At 35.3% G+C, this 21,990-nt stretch overlaps 2 protein-coding genes across 3 annotated transcripts; one reads left to right on the top strand and one right to left on the bottom strand.

Annotated features, from left to right (window-relative positions):
- The first annotated feature begins 7,439 nt into the window (after window positions 1-7,439).
- On the top strand, window positions 7,440-13,790 carry LOC110097337 (WAT1-related protein At1g43650-like). Of its 2 annotated transcripts, XM_020823635.2 has the most exons (7): window positions 7,440-7,705; window positions 7,824-7,886; window positions 9,887-10,003; window positions 10,505-10,745; window positions 11,821-11,979; window positions 12,729-12,880; window positions 12,968-13,790. In XM_020823635.2, the coding sequence occupies exons 1-7, from the start codon at window positions 7,488-7,490 to the stop codon at window positions 13,158-13,160; spliced, it is 1,143 nt and encodes a 380-aa protein (XP_020679294.1). In that variant the 5' UTR covers window positions 7,440-7,487; the 3' UTR covers window positions 13,161-13,790. The 2 variants fall into 2 exon arrangements, with proteins under 2 accessions (XP_020679294.1, XP_020679296.1); XM_020823637.2 differs by having other exon boundaries at window positions 12,729-13,104.
- Window positions 13,783-15,751, bottom strand: LOC110097338. The gene is made up of 2 exons (XM_028694139.1): window positions 15,621-15,751; window positions 13,783-15,211 (listed from the first exon to the last, which is right to left on the bottom strand). The coding sequence occupies exon 2, from the start codon at window positions 14,647-14,649 to the stop codon at window positions 14,185-14,187; it is 465 nt and encodes a 154-aa protein (XP_028549972.1). The 5' UTR covers window positions 14,650-15,211; window positions 15,621-15,751; the 3' UTR covers window positions 13,783-14,184.
- Between the last annotated feature and the right edge of the window lie 6,239 nt (window positions 15,752-21,990).

Below are 21,990 nucleotides of genomic sequence, written 5' to 3'. Positions count from 1 at the left end.
AATATGAATGGGGTTATCTTGTCTTTGATTGAACCAAGTGTAAACATTTCCCACCGAATTCAGCTCATCAAGATTAGCATAAAAAATCAGAGAATTTAGCTCAGCTAAATTTTTGTGAGATAAAGGGTTACTGCCAAGTTTCTCATAGGCAAATCTGCAGTAGTTGAAATCTCCCAAAATGATCCAGGAGGAGGAATGGGAAGCAGCACAGCTTCGAAGAGAGTCCTAAAGAGAAGACCTATCTTCTCTGTCATTAGCAGCATAAACAACAAATATAGTAAAAGGTGGATATAGGGGACTAACCACATTACCCGTAATTAACTGTGGGGAAATAAAAGATGGCGAGAATGTTAGCTTAGATGAATTCCACTTAATCCATATCTGACCCGAAGAAGTCAGATCAAAGTTGTGGCAAGAGTTTTCAGAGGGGAAGATGAGATGAGTATTAGAAAAAAAGGGATTTTGCAGAGAAGAAGCGTGAATCCTATTCTCCAGAATACACAGTTAATCAAACTTAAAAGAGAAAGCCATGCTTTTACAGTAGAAAACCTTTTCTAGACTATTAAAGCCTCTAATATTCCAGCAGGCTATAGCAGGCACTGACATGATTAACAATGAGCAGGAGGGGCCTTCCTGGCTTGCTTCCCCTTAGCATTTTTGGAGGCATGAGATTTGCCTGATTGCTCCGATTGGATCTGAGAGGTCTCCGCTTGTTTAGCATTTTGAACATGGTCTTGTGCAATAAGAGATGAGTCTACGGAATTGCCCTGATCCTCTTCTAGCAATTGCAGGGCATCAAACTTGTTAGAGGATTTGAGTTTGGGAGGGGGGTGGCTGTATGTTGGCTGAGAAGTGGAATTGGAAGATGCAGCGTCCCCATTTGGGGAATTCAAATTTGGAATACTAGTAGGAGGCGGTTCCATAGGAGGGAGAGCAGGGAGGAAGAGAGCTTCAGTAGGTTTGAGCTGAGTGTGGATGTTAGGTGTGGGGGGGCAGTAGGGTGGTGGGATTAGAAGGTAGATGGTATGGCGTCGGATTCTGTGAAGAGGTAGAGGGGGGCTGAGAGGCATGACCTGCTAGGGTGATAGAGGAGGGAACAAGAGAGGGGGGAATAATAGACGAGATTGGAGCATTCCGGCCTTGTGGCTTTCTGCTCTTACTCCTTCCACGGGAGAGAGGAGGAGGAGCAACTTTTTGAATTGAAGTGGTAGCAGTCTCCAGTTTGGAGGGCAGGAAGAAGCGGCATGTACCATGGACTTGCAGTGCTCACAAGGTGTCGATTTCCATTCATATTGTATTTTAAGTCCAAAGACATCGTCTTCAATTGATATCGGGATTTCTTCCGGAAAAGAGGAATCAGCAGAGACTTGAATACATACTCGAGCAAAAGTGGGACGTGTTCGTTGAGCTGTGAGAGCGTCTACAGTCAGCGGAATACCGATCTTTCTAGCAATTCTAGATATCCCTTTGGAGTTCCAGCACACTAGAGGGAGGTCATGGATTTTAACCCATATAGGAACACAGGTGAAATTTTGGCGCTTGGGACGGAATTTTGGCGACCATTTTTGGAGAAGGAAAGGTCTACCAAAAAAAACCACATGCCTTTTGACCAAGCCATTTCATAATCTTTCATCATAGTGAAACGAAGCAAGAGAAAACCATCAGAAAGGGATAATAGTTGCATCGAACCTTTGAGAGTCCACGATTTACGAATGGCCCCAAGAAGAGCTTCGTAAAAAAGCCTCCTACCAATAGAGTAACCCACCAAGCACAGGTTCCAGTTTTCTGCTCCTTTAACCATCTTTTCGCCGGCAAACGGAATGACCTCAGGCTCCGAGGGAAGAAAAGAGAGAGGTAGATCCTTAGAAATAGGATCAAATTCTACCACGACATTTTTCCAATAGAAACAGAGGAGCTCCCATCGAAAGAACAAGGGGGAGGGGGAGGGTGGGAATCCATGGAGGAGAGACTCTCCATGGCCAAAAGAGGAAGGGAAAACCTCCAGCAAGAGCCGAAGGGAGGGGAGAGGAAGGAGGCAAAACTAGGCGGGAAGCAAGACGGCGGGTGCAAAAACCCTAGCAGTACTCGTATCTAAATCAATTTAATTACTTCAAGCCAAGTTAACTGTCTCAGACTTGATAGTTTCTAAGAAATCTCACTTCAAGTTAGCAAGTGACCATTTTAAAAAAAAAATCAGCTAAGACGGTGAATAAAACGTATTAGTCGGCTCTAGTGAGTATTAGTTGGCCTAAAGTCAGCTAATGTCTCAGGAAAATAAAAATTTTGAGATTTTGGAAGATCATTTTTCCTAGGTAGCATCTTTATCATGCGGAATGGAACCAAGGATAGTTAGCGAGAAATTGGAAGAGTTTGGGTGTTTCCCTTGTAGTGTTGCGCCATTGGGAAGGATAGCGATGCAGCATTTCAACGAGATAATACTTTTTAAAATAATAAATATCTGAAGTCACTAACTTGAACCCCATTTTCCTAGTGGCTTGCCGGAGAAGGAAGAGGGGAGGAAGGAGTAGGAAAAAAGCGAGGGGTTGGAGTTTGAAATTCAATTTTTATTCATCATCTCACTTAGAGAAATTGTCAAATTTTTATCCTCATCTCAGTCAGAGATGTTGTCAAATTCGAGGGGAGGAAGGAGAAGGATAACTCTAATTTTTTAATTTTAAGTCTTTTGATCATAGAGTACGATTAGTTCAATCGAATCACAGATCATCTAGGACAAACTAAGGTTTGTCTAGTGAGCTCTCGAGTGGGTCATCCAGTATGATTTATAATAATATAGTACGATCATTAATGTTAATTTTATAAGATTCAATTTCTTAATCATCATAATTAAATTAGGTAATTTTAATTAATGTTCATATAGTACGAATTGATTAGTATAGTGCAATCAGTTTTAAATTTCAAATTTATATATTTTAAGTAACTAGGATTCGACGATGGGGTTTCCCAAATTAGCTGATCGTCTTGTATAATGTTTGGATCCTACATTACAATTAGTTACACTCCAATTTTCATTAATCTTATTTAGTAAATATTTTAATTAATTTTTATGAATATATCACACAGTATGATATTGATCATACAGTACAATTAACAAAAAATTTAAAATATTCAATTTTAATCCCTCTTATGTGTATGTGCATGATTAATAAACCAACGTACACCTAATACAAAAAATAAGTCAAGAAAAATAAAAAATACAGACTCTTTCAAACATGAATTGGCGCACACTGTCTTAAGTATCGATTCTTTGATTTTTAAATTGCACGTGAAAAGTTAGTGATGCAAAAAAATTTTATGCAATATATAAAGTAGGAATGAGTAAAATAAACATCCAATAATATTTGTAATCATCAAAACACAATATAAGGCTCCTGGATTGCAATAAAGAGATGGTAGAAAAGCGATATCCGTTGTGGTATTGTCTTCTTTCTCATATAGCTTACAAGAATCATGATGTTTGCAAGTTATTTGACATGAATTCGGCTTGTTTCACTCCATAGAAATTTGTTATGTCATCCAATTCTTGGCATAGTGGGAGACACAAATGGAGTCTAAACTAATATTTATAACAACATAGCCCATTCTTTAGAATAAGGTTAGGGTACTTGCCCAAACTCACAACATGAATCTAGAAGGTGTTGTTAAATATGTACATCATTGAATGAAGTACACAATTGCCTTCGATTGCTTGGTCGGAGAAGAAGAAGAACGAATTAGGAATGCTTCATTATTTATCTTAAAAGCATGGATGCTGTGATAAAAATAAGAAATTGCGAAGGATGAATAAGGAAGGAGAAAGCTTAGGATTGCATTATAGTTGGAAATGTAAAGGTTGTAGTTAGCCCGGCAAAAGATTAAAAAGAATTGAAGAAAAATTAAGCGTAATGATCAGTGGTAACTTCTCCAAAGATTTTTATACTATCAATAAATCACTTCAAGTTGAACTCACCTCTAGCCATGAATTAATTTAATTTTATAAATTCAATATATCTGTGAGATCTTGCTTGAGAGGAAGAAGCACTTCTTCTTCTCGATATTGAGAGAGGAGAGAGAGGGAAGGGAGAGGGAGAGAGCAGGAACGAAATTTGTATTTCTAAATCATACTATTACAACAAATAGAGCTTTTATTTATAGACATAAAGGCTACACAACAAGCTACAAACCTATATCTAGGACCAATATCTAACAATTTTCATCTTGGTCCTAGATTTACACAACAAAAGATATTTGTTGTCCACAAAGAATAGTCAGGCCGGTTTCCCCTGCCAAATGCGTCCACCGGACGGTTTACAACACCTCGTGAATTGCTCCACCATCTTCTTGAGTTTCCTGCTTCACAATCTCTAACTCGACCTCCCGACAGATCTTCTCCTATCGCACTGCGTCCACGCATTCAATTTCTGAGCACCCTGTGTGCCTCACTTGCACGCCCTTATGCATCCACTAACACCCTGAGCTTTGTGCCTATGCCATGAGCCTCCAGCTCCGCTCCTGCGCCTTGCACTCATGCGGTCTGACTCCGACCACATCCTGCGCGTATTCATCCGGGCACCGAGCCCTGCGTCATTCACCTATGTCATGCTCGTCACAATCCCATGCCTTACACTGTCGGGTCTGGCCGGCCAGTGCCCTGCGTGTCCTCCGTGCTCCCGTGCAACTTCCTCGTGCACCGCACGCAAACTATCATCCCGAGCGCCACTCCCGACACTGCTCCTCTAGAACAGCCAGACTCCACCTCAAAGATCCAAACCAATCTTTAACCAAGAACAATAATCTTGAATTTGTTGTGGTTCGCCTCTCACACGCGGACAACCTGCCTCCACCACAACCTTGGTTGCCTCTACCAGGCTCTGATACCATAAGTGAGATCTTGCTTGAGAGGAAGAAGCACTTCCTCTTCTTGATCTTGAGAGAGGAGGAGGAAGAGAGAGAAGGGAGAGGGAGAGCGCAGGAAACGAAATTTGTATTTCTAAATCATACTATTACAACCTATAGAGCCTCTATTTATAGAAATAAATGCTACACAACAAGCTACAAACCTAAATCTATGACCAATATCTAACAATATCTTTGGCCAATGGTAAAAAAAAAAAAAAAAATCTTTGGCCAATGGTAGCTTCAATCTTCATTGCAATAACTTCTTGGTGAGAATCCTCAATAGAGTTGACAAGTGATATCTTTAATTGGGTAGTTTAATTTATTTGGTAAAGTTCAATTCATACTCGTCTTAACCAATAAATGATTTCAATTAACTACCTTTAGTGGACAATTCTTTAATTATCTTAAAAAGTATTGCTTTAATTAATTCCTTTGGAGTAGCGAAAGTTGCACCATGAATATTTTGGGAATACACTCTGAAGGGGTGTCTTTGGATCCTTCTCTACAGCTAACTCAGCAATATAGGAGGTTGGAAGAAGAATGATTTTATTCAAAGAAAGTTTAAAGAAGATTTTTCAATAAGAATTAAGTAAAATTTTACCCAAATTTGAGGTGAAGAAATCATACTTACAATTTTCCTTTGGCCAACTTCAATATTCGACCCATCAACAATTTGTTCTTTAATAGACGCTTTAACGACTTTAGCTATTACTATTTTAGTAAGCGGTTATATTACTTGAGTCCCAATTACTACAGCAAAAGGCTAAAGTCTTCAACAATCTCAACCATCATAGATAACTGAGATATATTAGTCTCAGATAGAACCATCACTTAGGCTTCGTTTGGGACGGCTTTTTTAGTACTTCTTAAAACAAAATTTTAATATAAAAATTATTTTTTTTACTAAAACTTCGTTTTAAGAAGCAATAAAAAAGCCATTCTAGACAAAGCTTTTAGTCGATTTTAACTCTCTCACCACAAAGTTTTTGACGAGTGCGAGGTTCAATATTATGCATCTCACCTAAGAACTCACTTATATGAAACTATTTGCATTAAAGTTGCATGGCATTAATAAAATAGTACAATTCATTAAATTTTATTTTTCCTTGAAATTTTTTCAATTCTTACCTTCTCTGGAACAATAAGGGAAGAAAAATACTGGTTGGCCAGAGACTTAAATGGAACAATAAGTTATTATATCTTGCTTTTAGTTTTTCGTTTATTCAATATTTACTGTCTTATTTTTCTTCTTTTCATCAGGAGTTCTTTCTTTTCATTATTTGTTGATTAGGAGAGATTATTCTGTGCAGCGCCCAAACACATTTGGAGGCGAATTCGGACGTGCTACATCACCTGATGCACTGGACCCCCGGTGATGTGACGCATTTGGATTCATCTCCGGATGCGTCCGGGCATCGATCGCACAGAATAATCCTTCGTTGATTAGGCTAGTGATAAGATGCTCTTTTGAGATATTGATCTTTTCCTTTGAATCTCTATTTTCAAGGGATTGGAGAGCACAAAGATAATAAAAAGAGGAAGAAAGTTGAATAAGGAAGCCGTTGAACAAGGAGTGACAATCTCTCACTTGTAAGTCAAGTTTTTTTTTTTTTTTTTTAAAGACAATTTTGGGCTAGCCGATATTAATTGCTAAAGGAAAGATTTGAGCTCACACTTCAGTAAATTGGATTCTCAAAATAGGCTATACAATTTTTATATATTTTTATTTTTCACACTCACCTATATAGTCAATTTTGTACGCTTAAGCTAGGCCTGACCAAAAGTCTATAAATATGGGGTGGCAGTGTGAGCTCGGTTTATAATATTTTATATATATCATAATCTTTTTTTACACTAGAACTCTTTTCTTTTTTTCTCTCTACTTTCTTTTTTCTCTTTTTCACTTAATATTCTGAGCCTAATTGAATGTGATTCACAAAATATTTTTAATTGAACAACTATATCTATATTCATGTATGAATTGATGCATCATAGTTAATTTTTTTTTAATAATTTTATTCCAATAAATAAAAAGGAGGATACAACCAGCATCTAATAAAAAGACCGATACACCGCGAAGCAAAAGAGTTGACAAAGAAGCCACCGAACTAAGCAATTGACAAAGAAATTGCAACCACCCAGATGCCAGGCAAGGGCCGTCCAGGCGGAAGACACCAAAATCCACGAAGCATCAACTGAGATAAATTTACAGCACCACCAATGATTGCCAACAGGCCTCGAAAGTCCAGATGACGTGCAAAACCTAACCACATCATTGCCATGCATCTTAGTTAAACTTACCAGTTCACAATCACTATGGTAATAAAACAGGTTATCAATATTAATGAGTCAGATAACTTATACGTGTGATCCACCATGGAATGATGATATTTTTGGCTACCAATTGCATATCTAAACTTTATATGCGTCCCACAGTAATACTATATTCACCATGTTATTTGCTGGCCTTTTCTATTCCATTTAAATTCCACTGCGAAGCATCTTTCTTCATATTCTAATTGAAGGAGACGAAAAAAAAGAAGAGGAAGAAGAAGAAGAAGAAGAAGAAGAAGAAGAAGAAGAAGAAGAAGATGGGAGGCGAAGTTGGTGCTGAAGAGAGGAAGGGGAAGCAAATATTAGAGCTCCTGAAGGATCCTTTGAGCATGATTTTGGTTCAGGTGCTCACAACAGGGATGTTTCTCTTGTCTAAGGCTGTGCTCAACAAAGGCCACTCTGTCTTCGCCATTCTCACCTACCGCTGTATTGTTGGAGCTCTCTTCGTCTTACCATTTGCTCTGTACATTGAAAGGTATATCTCCCTTTCTCTTCCTATCTCGATTTTCTTTATGTTTCATAGCATTTTATCTTCATCATGAGCTTCATTAAGCTCTTGATTATTTGATTTTGTTAATTTATGATTCTATCAGAGGAAAGTGGAAAGAATTAAATTGGATGGTTGTCTTTTGGATCTTCCTCAACGCTCTAATGGGGTGAGATTAGAACTGCGTTAATTACATTGTTATGTTAATAATTAGAGTTTACTTAATACATCCATCAATTCAATCATAGTCGGTTTCATTGTCTTGCAAATAGATATTGCTTTAAAATGGGGGGAAAATAGCTTAGTTTAATCAGATGAAGGCACAGATTGAATTAGTGATTGAAAGAAGATATGCCCCCAAACGGAAAGATTCAAATAGTTTTTTTTTTTTTGAAAAAAAAAATTAAATCAATATATTTAATAAAATTATTCTTAAAAGATTTTAAAATTCATCATAATTAAAACTTAATTATGATGTTCTCATGTGGTTATTCAATTTTGGCAAAACAATTTAACTTAGATTTCATTTGGGACGACTTTTTTACTGTTTCTTAAAAAAGATTTATAATATAAAAATTTAAATTTTGAACTAAAAAATTGTTTTAAGAAACAATCAAAAAGTCATTAAAATAAAATTAGTTTAAAAAATTATAATTTCGTCTAAAATAAATTGCATAATTACATAAGTGGACTTTATCCACCTAACTAGATAGGATCCATACCAAATTACCCACTGAAATCAACTCTTTTCTGGACATTTTAAGTCTAAGAAACTATCTTTTGTCCTTATAAGATTTTTATTTTTTTTTAATTTTAATCTTACATCAGCTTATTAATATGTCAAACGAGAGAAGAAAGTCTTCTCAGATTAAAAATGATGAAATAAAGAGATATATTAAAAAACAAAATAAAACAAAAATTTTAACTACGTTGCAAGTCACCGATGCATCCTCCTTACGCAACCAAACAAAAAAACATAGCTATGATAGATGGTGATGTCTTAAAGTTAAAATTTGCTACTTTGTTGTACTTTTTTTTTAATTTCATTGAAAAATAAAATAACTCTTTATGAGGACAGGACAGTGGAAAAAAGAAATTCAATTAATATTTAGTAAAAAATTATCAAAATTTAATCTATATATCACAATAAAATAATAATAATAACTGTAGTTTATGGGCATTGATATATTATAAGTATTTTAATTTTTATAAATATTGTACTTGTAAGCATTATCATTGCAGGTCTCAAGTCCTGAATATGAAAAGTAGAAGGTTACGCTAGATAGTTCATAACTAGCATAAAACGTGTCGAACAATCATCACATAAATTCTATAATAAATATTTTGCTCATTTGAATTAACAAAATAAGGTTAGTTTGTGTTCAAATTAATTTCCTTAATAAATCTAATAGCAATTAAGTAATAGAAATTAAGTAATGTCAAATTAAGGATTTATTTCATACTATTTTATTGCAAAAAAAACTAAATTTCAACCAGATGGAAATATTTTGGTAAAAAAAATTGAGAAAAAATTATGTCCGAATATTATATATATATAGGAGGACATTTACACAAATTAAAAAAAAAATTACAAATAAATTACATACTTAAAACTCGAACTCAAAATCTTTTAATTAATAGTTAAAATTCTCAACCAATGGATAAAAATAAGTTAGTGTAATTTTAAACTAAACATTTCACAAAACTTATACAGGTGTACACAACTGCTACTAACTTTCCACCTGCTCCAGGGCCAAAGGGTCATAGTTGTCGGGTGCAGGTTATATGATTATTAATTAGTTTATATTATAATATTGAACTGATCTTAGACATATTGAAACATTGTGTTCAAATCGTGATGACTTATAACTTTTTATTATATTTATGTATGACAATTTATGCCCTGCTAAATGCATCATCATATTATTATAATTTCAAAAATACAATCTAATTCGTGTCAATGCAAAAGCTGTAAGCGCTGAAATTTTTAAGCTTTATTTGGGACAGTTTTTGGGCATTATTTTGACTTTATTTTTATAAAAATTTTGTTCTGAAAGAACTGTTTAGAAATCAGTAGTAAATCTTTTCCAAACAAAACCTTTATTGTAGTAAATTAACAGTATATTTTTGTTCAGAACTTCTAACTAAATTTAATCATTTCCCTTGCAGAATTACAGGCGCAATGGGGTTTTACTACTACGGCCTTTGTGATACCAACGCTACTTACGCTGCTAGCTTCCTCAATTTAGTGCCAGTATTGACATTTTTATTTGCAGTAGTTGTAAGGTACACCTGCTTCTCAGACATTAGCAAACAAATAAGGTTTCGTTTGGGAGACTAATTATTCAATACGGATATTGGACTCAAAGAACCGTTCAGATTATTGTGCTTGACTGTTCTTTTACTGTGCTTTTTCAAAAGTGCAGCAAATATTTAATAGTTACTAAATAATTGAATATTTGTTACGTTTTTGCAACACTTTTGCAAAAGCACAGTAAAAGGACAGTAAAAAACATTCATAATTGAATATTTGTTACCCTTCTAAAAGCGCAGCAAATCGCACGGTCCTCTCCGTCCGGTGTCCCAAACAAACCCTAAATAACTTTTGCTTCATCACATTCAAGCAATTGTGAAGCAAGTTCTTTTCTTTTATGCTTAATCTGAAGTTTTTGCATGAACAAATAATTAACAGATGGGAATCCTATACAAGTTTTGATTTTTTTTTATTATTTTTTTATCACCGTTTTTCGCTAACGGATATATACACATTTTGATTTTGCTGTGCAGATTAGAAAGATTAGGGTTTGATAGTAGAGGAGGAAGAATAAAGATTCTGGGGACTATATTGTGCGTAGGAGGAGCAATGGTTATCAGTATGTACAATGGAGCAACCATTCATATAACATCGCCAAAATGGGAAACCAATACTGTTAAGAAGGGATTCGATGCTTCCAGCAATCACAAAGTTCGTGGGACTTTGTTCTTGATTGCAAGTTGTCTGTGCTTCTCCACTTGGGTTATAGTTCAGGTAAATTCCTAATTATTTTTCTTTATTTTATGACTGATTTCTACTGTTAGCCATGTTATGAAAAATCTTGAAATTATGATAGCATCTAGTGTTTTAAACTGATAATTAGATCTATGATTTAGGATCGGTTTAGGATGATTGTAGCTCATTCAAGAGGTGATTATAAAACAGAAAGCATTGGATACTCATACCCACACCCACCCATGTACCCACCCATACCAAATGGGTATGAGTGGGTATGGGTACGCCCATAGTCTTATGGGTGCGTATGGGTGGGTACTAAACATCGAGGGATAAATCGATTTACATTGCTAATCACTGTATATCTTACTTATACTACTGCAATCATCACTACGTATTGGGCAACACTTAACCATGATATGAGTACGATAAATTTTGATATGCGACTTGAAAGTTTGCCATAATAACAAATGATAACAAGCCTCAAGGCCATCAGTCTGTGGCAAACTGCATTCAAAAACTATGGAAAGTTGGTGGGTATAAGTGGGTATGAAATCCCGGAAGTCACCATGGGTGGGTGTGAGTGGGCGAAGCTCGTCTGAGTTACCCAACCAGGATCTCATGAAGGACTTTGTTATAAAACTGTTATGGGAAAACAACTTTTCTGAAAGCTATTATATAAAGTAAATTTTTAGCACAAATTTTTTTTAAAAGGAATAGTCATATAGGTTGTAATGCGAAGTAGTAAACAACGTATCCCAAGTGAGAAAAATTATTCTATGCGGAGACCGGACGCAGAACGCCTTCCGAAGACCAACCAAATATGCCTCATCAGCAGTATCGAGCACAAAGTGACATGGCACATTCTAATTGGTTTCCGGACAGCATTCTACCTCCGTATAGAATAATTTCTCCCCAAATAAAACCTTATTATAATTGAACTTTAAGAACATTCTTCCATAAGCAAGGGATTAACTAATGTAAATTTTTTATTTATGAAATGGTGTTTTTTTTTTATTAGGTATATTTGAACTATAAAAAATGTTATTTGATCTATAAAAATTGCAAACATGTAATTACTAATGATTAAATTATGATATGAATAAAAATTCAGGCCAAATTACTGCAAAGATATCCCTTCAAGTACTGTGCAACAATGTACACGTGTGTTGCTGCAAGTCTTCAGTCAGCTGTTTTGGGTTTGATTCTGAACGCAAGCAGAAGCAAATGGATATTGAGATGGAATTTAGAGTTGCTGCTCGTAGTGTATTCTGTAAGTGTTCAATTCTTCCTCTTTTGCTTTTTTATATTTTATTTTCTATTTTTCAAATTTTTTATTATTTATTTATTTTATGTGGAGTTAGAAGTTTTAATTTACAGATGCTCTATTTAGCATAACTTGTTGCTGTCTATTCTGTCTTTTTAACATAAAAAACTTTTAAGGCTTTTCATATACTAATTATATGAAAAAAAGTTGAGTCAAAAAGCGAAGTATAGAAATCAAATGGAACTTTACTTAGGTTCAATACACTATAGAGAAGCTCATTTTCAACCAAAGGACTAAGTTTTATAGGAAAGAGCAAACTACTTGATATTTTAAGTACCTATCCAATGGGGAAATTATTCTGTGCGGACATCGGACGGCTTCCGGAGACCAACTAGAATGTGCCATGTCACTTTTTTGCTTGGTATTGGTGCACGATATCGTTGTGTACCGGGTGATGTGCTGCGTTCTGATTAATCTCTGGACCGTCCAGTATTCGCACAGAATAATTTCTCTATCCAACGAGGGACTAGCGCGATACTATCACCTTAACAATAATTATAATTTTTATAGCAAATTTGACATTAATTTATCAAATAATTTACCCAATGCAGCACAAACAACAGTCCACATAACATACCACAGCACAACACAAAAAAGGGAAAACATGACTTTGAAAAAAATCAACCTCTAAATATTTTTAAATGATTTATTAAAAGAATCATAGAATCATGTAGTAAATTTTTAATTTTTTGCAGGGAGCACTGAACACTGGAGCTGTATTCTGCTTGATTTCATGGGTTGTTCCTCGCAAAGGTCCTTCGTATGCAACCATGTTTAATGCTCTATCACTAATACTTACCACTATTTTAGAAGCTGTTTTCATGACTGGAGATTTCACAGTAGGAAGGTAAGTATTTAGATTTTATTTTTTTGTTCTTCTTGAAAATTAAATCTATAAAGATTTTTTTGACTAATTTTTTTAACTTTTTTGCAGCCTAATAGGCATAACTATGATTATTGGAGGACTTTATGCTTATCTATGGGGAAGAGGACATCAGCTGCCATCAAAACAGATAAGAGATGAGGAATCAATTATTGAAGTCTCGACATCCCAAAGAGTAGAAGAAGATGTGTATTGCAGTCAAGAAATCGAGAATCTCTCAGTCCAATATCAAAACCCTAGATGATATGTTAATAGAGTTGATTATAAAACCTTTAATTAATGATAATTTCCTCTCTGTGTTAGGTTCTTTAGGCTTAGAATTAAGAGCCTTACTTTTAGTAGAAGGAATGTTATAAAGTATGAGCAGAGCTTAGCTAATCAAGAGAAGATGCACCCAAATTTCATTGTACGCTATGAAATCGCTCTTAGTGTTTTTGGGGACAGATGCATCAATTTTGTTTGCTAGCCAGTTATAAGAATTTGAATATAAGAATAAATTCTTGCTGCTCAAAATTCACTGAGCTATAATGACTCAGTTGACGAAACTATAGAAAGTTTACTCAATTATTATAAATTAAATTACTTGAAAATATTTTTGAAATTAATTTAAGGAACACCTGACTGACTCTAGATAAGGTTTTAGTTTGTCACATTTCGTGGAATTAAAACAATGTTTATCGGTTAAACTAAGCATAAGAGATCTGTTGGAGTTGCCTCAAATTTGGCTCGACCTTTGTTTGTTCATATCCTTGACCGTCATACTTTCACATATATGTCAAGGGTCCAATAGGGCAACGCCCCTTGGCGAGATTTGACCTGCCCGGTCAAGTCGCGGGTCAAGGGGCAGCGCCCCTGTGAGGGTATCCCAGATTTTGGCTATAAGGGTAATTTTGGATTTTAGTTTGTTTTTTCTGGTGCTTTAATTTTGCCTTATAAATATGTTATAAATGACTTAGGGTTTATAAGTTGTTTGTACTCCGTCTCCTTTTTCTATAGTGAAGCTATTCTCCCTCCTCCCCCGTGATTTTTCTCATATTTAGGTTTTCCACATAAATCTCTTGTGTTCGATTGTGTTTTGCAGATCATGATTTATTATTTCTCTTTGTGTTTAGTTCATCGTTCCTAACAAGATCGATAACTAATTGAATCATGAGTTTTCAATTGTAAACTAGAGTTGATTTTGAGCTAAAATCAATAAATAATTCTTATGTTGAGATTATAAATCAGAATTGAATGATCACTATCAACTCAACATATGTTTCCTCAAATCAATTCATTGCCGACAAATTGCTCTGATGGAAATTTTCAATTCCCTTTTGATCTTCCTTCTTGTCACCCCCCTCCTCTTCCTCCTTTTGAAAATCCAGGAAGTTTATATGAATGCCGGGATCTTCAGCCGTGTAGCTTCCACCAAGCAAAACAGAGTTGTTGACCGCTTGGTAATTACTATTAGAATAAGCTCTCATAGTCTTCTCATCCCCCAGTAGCATTCCATGTGTCTCCACCATTTGTCCAACCGCAGCTCCATCGATCTTCATCGTCGCGCCATTATTATTTCCCGTGAGTGTGATTATGCGGACGCCATCGCGATTATATGGCACGTCATGATCAACCGAGCTATGGAGAGCAGTGAGGTGACGGGTGAGGTGGGAGATTGTTTTTCGGATGTCTTGCTCCAATCTGTGCTGGGTGGGCTCATCTTCATGGTGGTTGTTGGTGGCAGGAGCCATCATGGGTTGATCAATCTCACCTCCGTTTTTGTAATGAAGAGGTGTATGAGAGGGATATAGAGATATAGTGGCAAGATAATGTTCCTTGCTTCTAGTTAGTTGAGAGGTAATGGATCAAAAAGAGGGAGTAGATGTGTTCAGAAGGCCAAATTGCAAGTAAGGAATTGCTTGAAGAATTCAAAAGATCAGTTTCAGCCTCCAAGGTTCCATTAAAGCATTCCATAAATTTTAAAAATATACTTATAATCATTTCGGAAAATTAAAATGAAAAACAGCAAACCAACCCCACTAATCCACCATTATTTGTAGGACAACTTTGATGCTCATTAACTCATGCAATAAGCATCTCCCAGCCAGACATTTCAAGAAGTCATCATTTTCATAAGAGAAGCTCCTATAACAATTTTGATGTGGGGAGATCCAAATTTCGATTGAAAATAATTGCCAGCCATTAAACCAACCGAGCACAAAAGCACAACAGATTGAAAGCAAAAGGAATCGAGAACTCACCTGAAGCCAAATGGTGGAAGACTTCACCAGTACCCAGTCAAGGAAGCTCCTGTTCCTGTTGAGCCAATGAACGAAAATTTCATTTGTGTTCCTTGTAGAAATCATAAATCGTAACTCATTCATAGATAGAAATTTTAAATTATCATCCATTTCTCTTTGAGATTGATGAAATGCATCTTATAATCGATCCTGCATACAGCCCAGTACAATGCATTAATCTCAAAGTGGAATGGATGGACTGGTAAATATATTAGAAACTCAAAACTCTATAAAAATTATTCATATTTTAATCAATTCAAAAATAAAATCATTTTGTTGACCCTAACCTCCGGCAAGCCTCACTCAAGCACGGTACCCACGATCCCTCATTCGCTCCTCATGGCAAAAAACAACTAAACCCTCCCTACGCACTCTCACGCTCTCAGAACCGCAGGAAATCGCAAGCAAGAAGTTCGGTGACTTACCTCTCTGACGTCCATCTTCTTCCTCCCGTCGATGCTCGAAGCCCTAACCAGCCGCCTCTTCACCGACTCAGTTGCCTGACACCCGCCTCCCTCACCTACACCCGCCAGCCGAGCTCCTCCGATTTCAACTCTGAACCAGCAGTCGAAGCCGCACGCAGAGACCCGGTCTGCGTCGGACCTACATCTGCTTGCCTCCGGCGGCTGTGTTCCCTTCTCCGAGCCCAAAACCGACCCAGTCCAACTCGCCGGTTTGCCACCACTGCCTCCAACCAACTCCCGCTCTTCGCTGACACTTGCACCCGACGCCCGCCTCCGTCTCTCTCTCCCTCTCTATTATTATTATTATTATTATTATAAAAAAAGAAAGAAATAGGAGAGGATTTTCAAATAGGTACCACAATAGGAAAAGATTTGAAGTAAGTCACGAGGTTACTATGATCCCTCGAAGTCCTTGGCTGTTAATCTAATCCAGCCGAGTAGATTGAAGACTTGAAGCCCAATTCCAAGACCAAACAATGTCTTGAAGTCGTCGGCCCGTCAATTATCTTTCCGGCTAGGCGGACTGGAAAGGACAAGTGCCCTTCTCAACCCCCCCTCGTGGGGAGGGGGTGTCGGAAGGCTATCGGATTTTCAATGAGAAAAAAAAGTGTGTTTTAAATTAAAATTAACGGGCCGTGTGCGTAATGAAAGACTCAAAGGCCAATTTCGGGACTCGACAACGTTCCGAAGCCCTCGACCATTGATTATATTTTTGGCTGGGCGAACAGCAGGAGATTCATCATGCATACACCAGCCCATTTACGAGTTAGGTTGGTAATTTATGAATGTTCACTGACGACCTACGAGCAAATTCAACAAAGCTTGTATGATACAATGACTAGCCTTCAATAAGCAATGAGTGACCCATAGCGTAGCGCCACGATCCGCCTACAAGCAATGCTAGCAAATTCTCGTCGAACGTAGTTCTATGTACAATGGCTAATGAATCTCAAATATCTAGCACCATATCACAAAACAGTATTAAACAATACCTACATGGTGCGAAATATTTCCTGCAAGAAGTGCAAGACACGATGGAAAATTTACAATGAAAATTGCGGGCCTTTGGTAAACTGAACTAGTAAACGTGTGGAGCCATACTGTCACATCAAATATCATCTTACTTGCAAATGACGAGTAGGAGGCTCCTAATATGCCATATAGCATATATGTTAACAGAAGCATGTTCTAGCAAGCTAAATAGCAAAGAAAATGACAACATATAAAAAACAAAGCACTTTAAATTACACCGTCGGTATGAGAAAAATGAAGTCTAAAGCACCCCTAAATATGACATCGGATCCGCAACACACGTACAAGCGGACAAAAGGCTATATCTCTATAATAACTTCAATCTATATATTAAAACATAGCTCGTATGTGCTCCAATCGTGACATATGATTCCTAAATCCAACGGTCCGAAAATGTTGCACGAGTCAAATACTTAAGTCTCATCCTCCTCCTCGAAAGGATTGGAATTGATATGACTTGAATTACAAAATGTCTCTCAAATTCTACAATAATACAATGACTTTAACATCATCCCGATTTATAGCCGTGTTGAATGTAAATATCAATCGGAGGAGAATCCAATAAAAGTCAAGAATTCTTAAAATCTATTAATTAAAAACATGAAACTAAAAATGCATCCACCTCCCACAACCATTTTTCGGGAGTGATATATTTGAAATTAACCTCAAAGAGCGAATGTCCTGTCGGGTGTATCACTAAGATTCATCCTCAAATAGTCTCTTATTAGTATGGACGTAAAATGTGCCCTTGAATCAAATAGTTTTGCAGCAAAATGATACCATTATATTATGGTCACTGTCAAGGCTCATATGCTCCCTAATGGCATTAAACTCTTTAGTAATGAATCATAGAGTATATTCAATAGGCATAAAACCTCTTTGTCAGCTAAGGTGGATTCAAATATATCCCCTTAAAAAAACACCACCCTCGGTCTACAAGATATTCTTGGACGAAGCAAGCTATGGCTGCCGATAAGATGTTTCTGTCAGGTTGGGCCGACTACCTCCTTTGAGTAAGTAGACTAGGGATCATGACAGCCCGAGACGATGGAACCATGGGATCTTGATTGAGCTCGTCTTCATTCTCCATCACCAGTTTTAAGTTTATGGTGATAAACTTTAAAGTCTCAGACTCCAAAATTCATATCACAAATTCAAACCCTAAAATTATTGTTATACACTGGATTTGTGACCTATGCGACCTCTTTAATGACTAGCCTTAATCGAAAGTTCTCTCTCATTATCAGTAGGGGTAATTAACTATAGGGGCTTACACCTATAGGAAACCCAAACTCAGATCATAAAGTCCTCATAAAATAGGGATAAAATCTCTAGGTAGTGTCTTATCTAAAACTCAATCTGCCTTATGAAAATTCACCCGGAATCTAAGTCTGTTAATACTTTGTCGTCATAAAAAACAAGAAAAAAGCTGGTACGGAGAGGGCAGAAGAACGAGAATTTTGGTAGCCCACAGATTTCATTTAACTCAAGTATAACTTATATTTATTTGAACTCTTATTCTTTTTTAGAAAGATAGTCTATCTTCTTTTGTTTTTTTACATCTTTTATCATCCATTAATAAATTTGAATCTTTAAGAACTATAATAGTAAAAAGATAAATTTTAACTATTTTTTACAATATCAATAACTTAAAGTCATGCTTAAATGTTTAATATATGTTCTAATCAAGACTAGTTTACAATTTTTTCCTAACGATTTTTTTTTTTTTTTGAAATAAGCATAATTAAATATTATATTAAGTATTTAAGCAATTTATTAATATAATTTAAAAGTAGGCAAATTCGTCCGTTTATCGAGCGATTTTGACCTGAGTAATGTGATCAACACTTGACGTGGCATGATGACATGGCATAAGTAAGTCACTTAATGAGCAATTTTTACTTATTGGTTGCTATTTGTTGTAAATTAGTTGATTTTCTTGGAGGAGTTAAGATTTTAGAGAGAAATGGAGTTATTGTGGTTGCAGGATGGGTTGTGCTAAATTTTTGTGATCTAGTTGAACAAAAAAAGGTTTCATCTAATATTTGTGAGAATTTTTTTTTAATTATATGTTATATTTACGTAAAGGTGATGTTCGAATCAAATTTGCAAGCTATGTCATTTATGTTAGATGAATTTTAGTTTCCATAATTATGTTAGTAGTTCAATTAGATTTTTTTTAATTATAATGATATACTTTTTATTGTAAAAATTTTGTGAAACCAATTTTTTTGAAAAATAAATTCACTGTAACAAATGAATGAGAATTTGTAAAATTATTTCTTAAAATTTTGTGTGTTTAGAAAAACATTAAAATTAAATATAATTTTCTATAGCGAAGTGATGTGTATTTTGAAATTATTTATTAAATTCAAGGATATTTTCATAGTAATTGTAAGTATTATAGTTATAAGTTATGTATAACTAATAGAAATAAAAGAGTGTTAACAAATAATTATGTATATAAACTATGTGATTACTTGATTTTTCTTAGTGAAACATAGGAGATCAATAATGAGTGGCCGAGGAGCAACCTTCATGCTAATGTATGTAGGTGAATTACAATTAGATGCGAATTTTCGCCAACGTATTATGGGGGTAGGAATCGTCCCCTACACTGCCAAGAAACATCAACTTAGAGCAGCTTAAGTTAAGGTTTCTCAAAGCATTTAAGTACGATCCATCTATGTTTTTTTGTGAACGCAGTTTGTCGTGTGCCTATGGACAATGAGTTTGTCACTTTACATGTTGAAGATAATGAGGACTGTGAAGTGCTATTATACCAAGCTGCTGTAGAATTTCTCATCATATATATTGAAATTGAAGAGAGAGATTTGATGGGAGGTAATACGGAGCTGTGAATTTCTCAAATATATGATTCTTCGAGCCAAGGTGAAAGGGTTGAAGTGCTTGATAGTACTTCAAGGCTCCAACCAAAAGAGCAGTAAGATTATTCATTGTCATATACATTACTTTTGCATTGATTAATAAATATAGAAGAATGGTGTGAATGCAATGATACAGAAAACCAACAGAGGCATGAATATCCTAGCCCTTCAACACAATCAATCCCCTATGTTAATTATGATAATGAGATTATAAGTAGTTGGTCAGCGAGCAGTGTTCTGATGATGCAGATTATTTTTAACCATATTTGAATGTGAAGAACTACAGTTAATGAAGATATTTGTAATGTCATTCAAAATTATTGCTCAAGATCAACTGGCATAGAGGACGTAATGGTGGCCAACAATAAGGACTATGCCGACACTTGTAGGACTACAGAATAATGGGATCAGAAAGTTGAATTTTAGGATGCATCTAACGGGGTTATATTAGTGGATAAATTATTGATTCCTCCTGAATTAATCGAAGGAATGTTCTTCACACAGAAGAGTGATTTACAATTTGTTGTATAAGGAAGGTCAATTATAAATAATGTTCAGTATTTTGTTATCACATCGAATATAAATAAATTTATGATGGCATGTATAAAGAATGATTGCTTGATTTCTCCTTGTATTCTGCTGTAAGTAACGCTTAGGCGGCATATAAAAAATCTCATCCATCAAGAACCAACATACATGTGCCACCCCAATTCTTGACACTAAGCACCGTGATGGGGGTAGTGGAGTAACATAAGGAATTGTGAAAATAAGTTAGAAATATATCAATTTTTAAACAATACTTAGGTTTTCTTTCATATAAAAATTATAAAACTCATATTTAATATACGCAAATATACATGTCGAATCAAGTAATATAGTAATAGAGTGGAGTATCGATCCCACAAGAAAGAAAATTTACTTGTAAATACTAGAACTTTCTACGTCAAGTACAATAATTATTTTACTCAATAAAAATAAGTTTTTGAGTAGATTCAATCACTTAATTAAAATAAAAAATAATTAAATGAAATACTATTTGGATAAATTATTTTGAATTGATGGAATGTAAATATAAGATATTTCCTAATGATTCTTTTTTATATTAATGTTATTGAGAGCATATGCATCACCAACGACTCAGTAAAGCATGAGGAGTCAAAGGACAAATTAAACCTTCCACCCTCAATACCACTATAAACTCCCATAATATGTTACCCTATGAGAATTTTAGAAGAGTAATTAAAGATTGTACTATTAAAACCCCCTCATGACAATTCAACTCTATAAATTTTATACATAACAAGCACTATGTTTATGCTTGCATCATACCAATCCAACATACCTAGTTGTGTCTGATTTTCTATTCTTAAGCTTCATATTACACCTTATATTAAATACACATTTTGCCACTACGTGCATTAAATGAAGACCTAGTATATTGAAAACATCATAAAATAATCAATGAAGAGAATTCATTAGTACTCCGCATTCCATTTATACCATCAGTCCAAAATTAGAGAATTTAGCCAGACATGAAGAACAAGTGAAGCAAATTCTTTTTCATTAATCACATGACCTCCTACATGTATTTATAGGATGTAGAGAATTTCATTCAAACATGTCAGTTGACATTACAATTACAATTTAAAATGATCTGTTGCATGCATCTGTAGGATGCAGAGAGTTTCATTCAAGCATTTCATTTAACATGGTATTTACATACAAATTGTTATATATGCACGGTCGATTAACATCAAATGCAAAAATACCATCATGCATGCATTTGCAATAAGCGGAGGGTTTCACACAAGTACATCCTTCAATATTATATTTACATGCAAAAATATGGCATGCATATGCATTACAATATGCAAAACACTTTATGCAAGTATTCGTGCTGATGTATATATACACATGCATATACATTATACACATCCAATGCATACATATAATTGTCGTATAAATATACCTAACAAGATGCGTGCAAAAGCTTATATTTGCATGGGCCCCGACGAGTGTCATAGGTACACACATGGCATCTGAGGATATTGCGCGGGTTCACAAATGAATTTAGATTCGAACCCGATCCTCTGCCAGCAAGTAGGCAGAGTCGATAATGTTCAATCAACAAAAATAAAATTGCCCATGAAAATCCTGATGGTGGTCATGTTGGCAGAAAATCTCAATCAGCGAGGATCACAAATATTTAAAAAACTTCCCAAACGTCCATAAAAATTTAAAATTCCAAAAATACCAAAATTTAAAATATTTAAAATTAAAATGAATCATCAAACACTTAAAATAAAATATTCATCCACCCTCCGCAACAATTTATGGGGGTGGATAAATTAAAAACTACTTTAGCTCATAAAGAACTAATGTCTAGTCGAGAATATCACTATAATTCATTG

Source organism: Dendrobium catenatum, unplaced genomic scaffold (genome assembly GCF_001605985.2).
Source record: "Dendrobium catenatum unplaced genomic scaffold, ASM160598v2 fragScaff_scaffold_403, whole genome shotgun sequence".
NCBI lineage: Eukaryota > Viridiplantae > Streptophyta > Magnoliopsida > Asparagales > Orchidaceae > Dendrobium > Dendrobium catenatum.
Note: the sequence above shows the minus strand (reverse complement) of the source record. Positions and strands in the feature narration are given on the sequence as shown.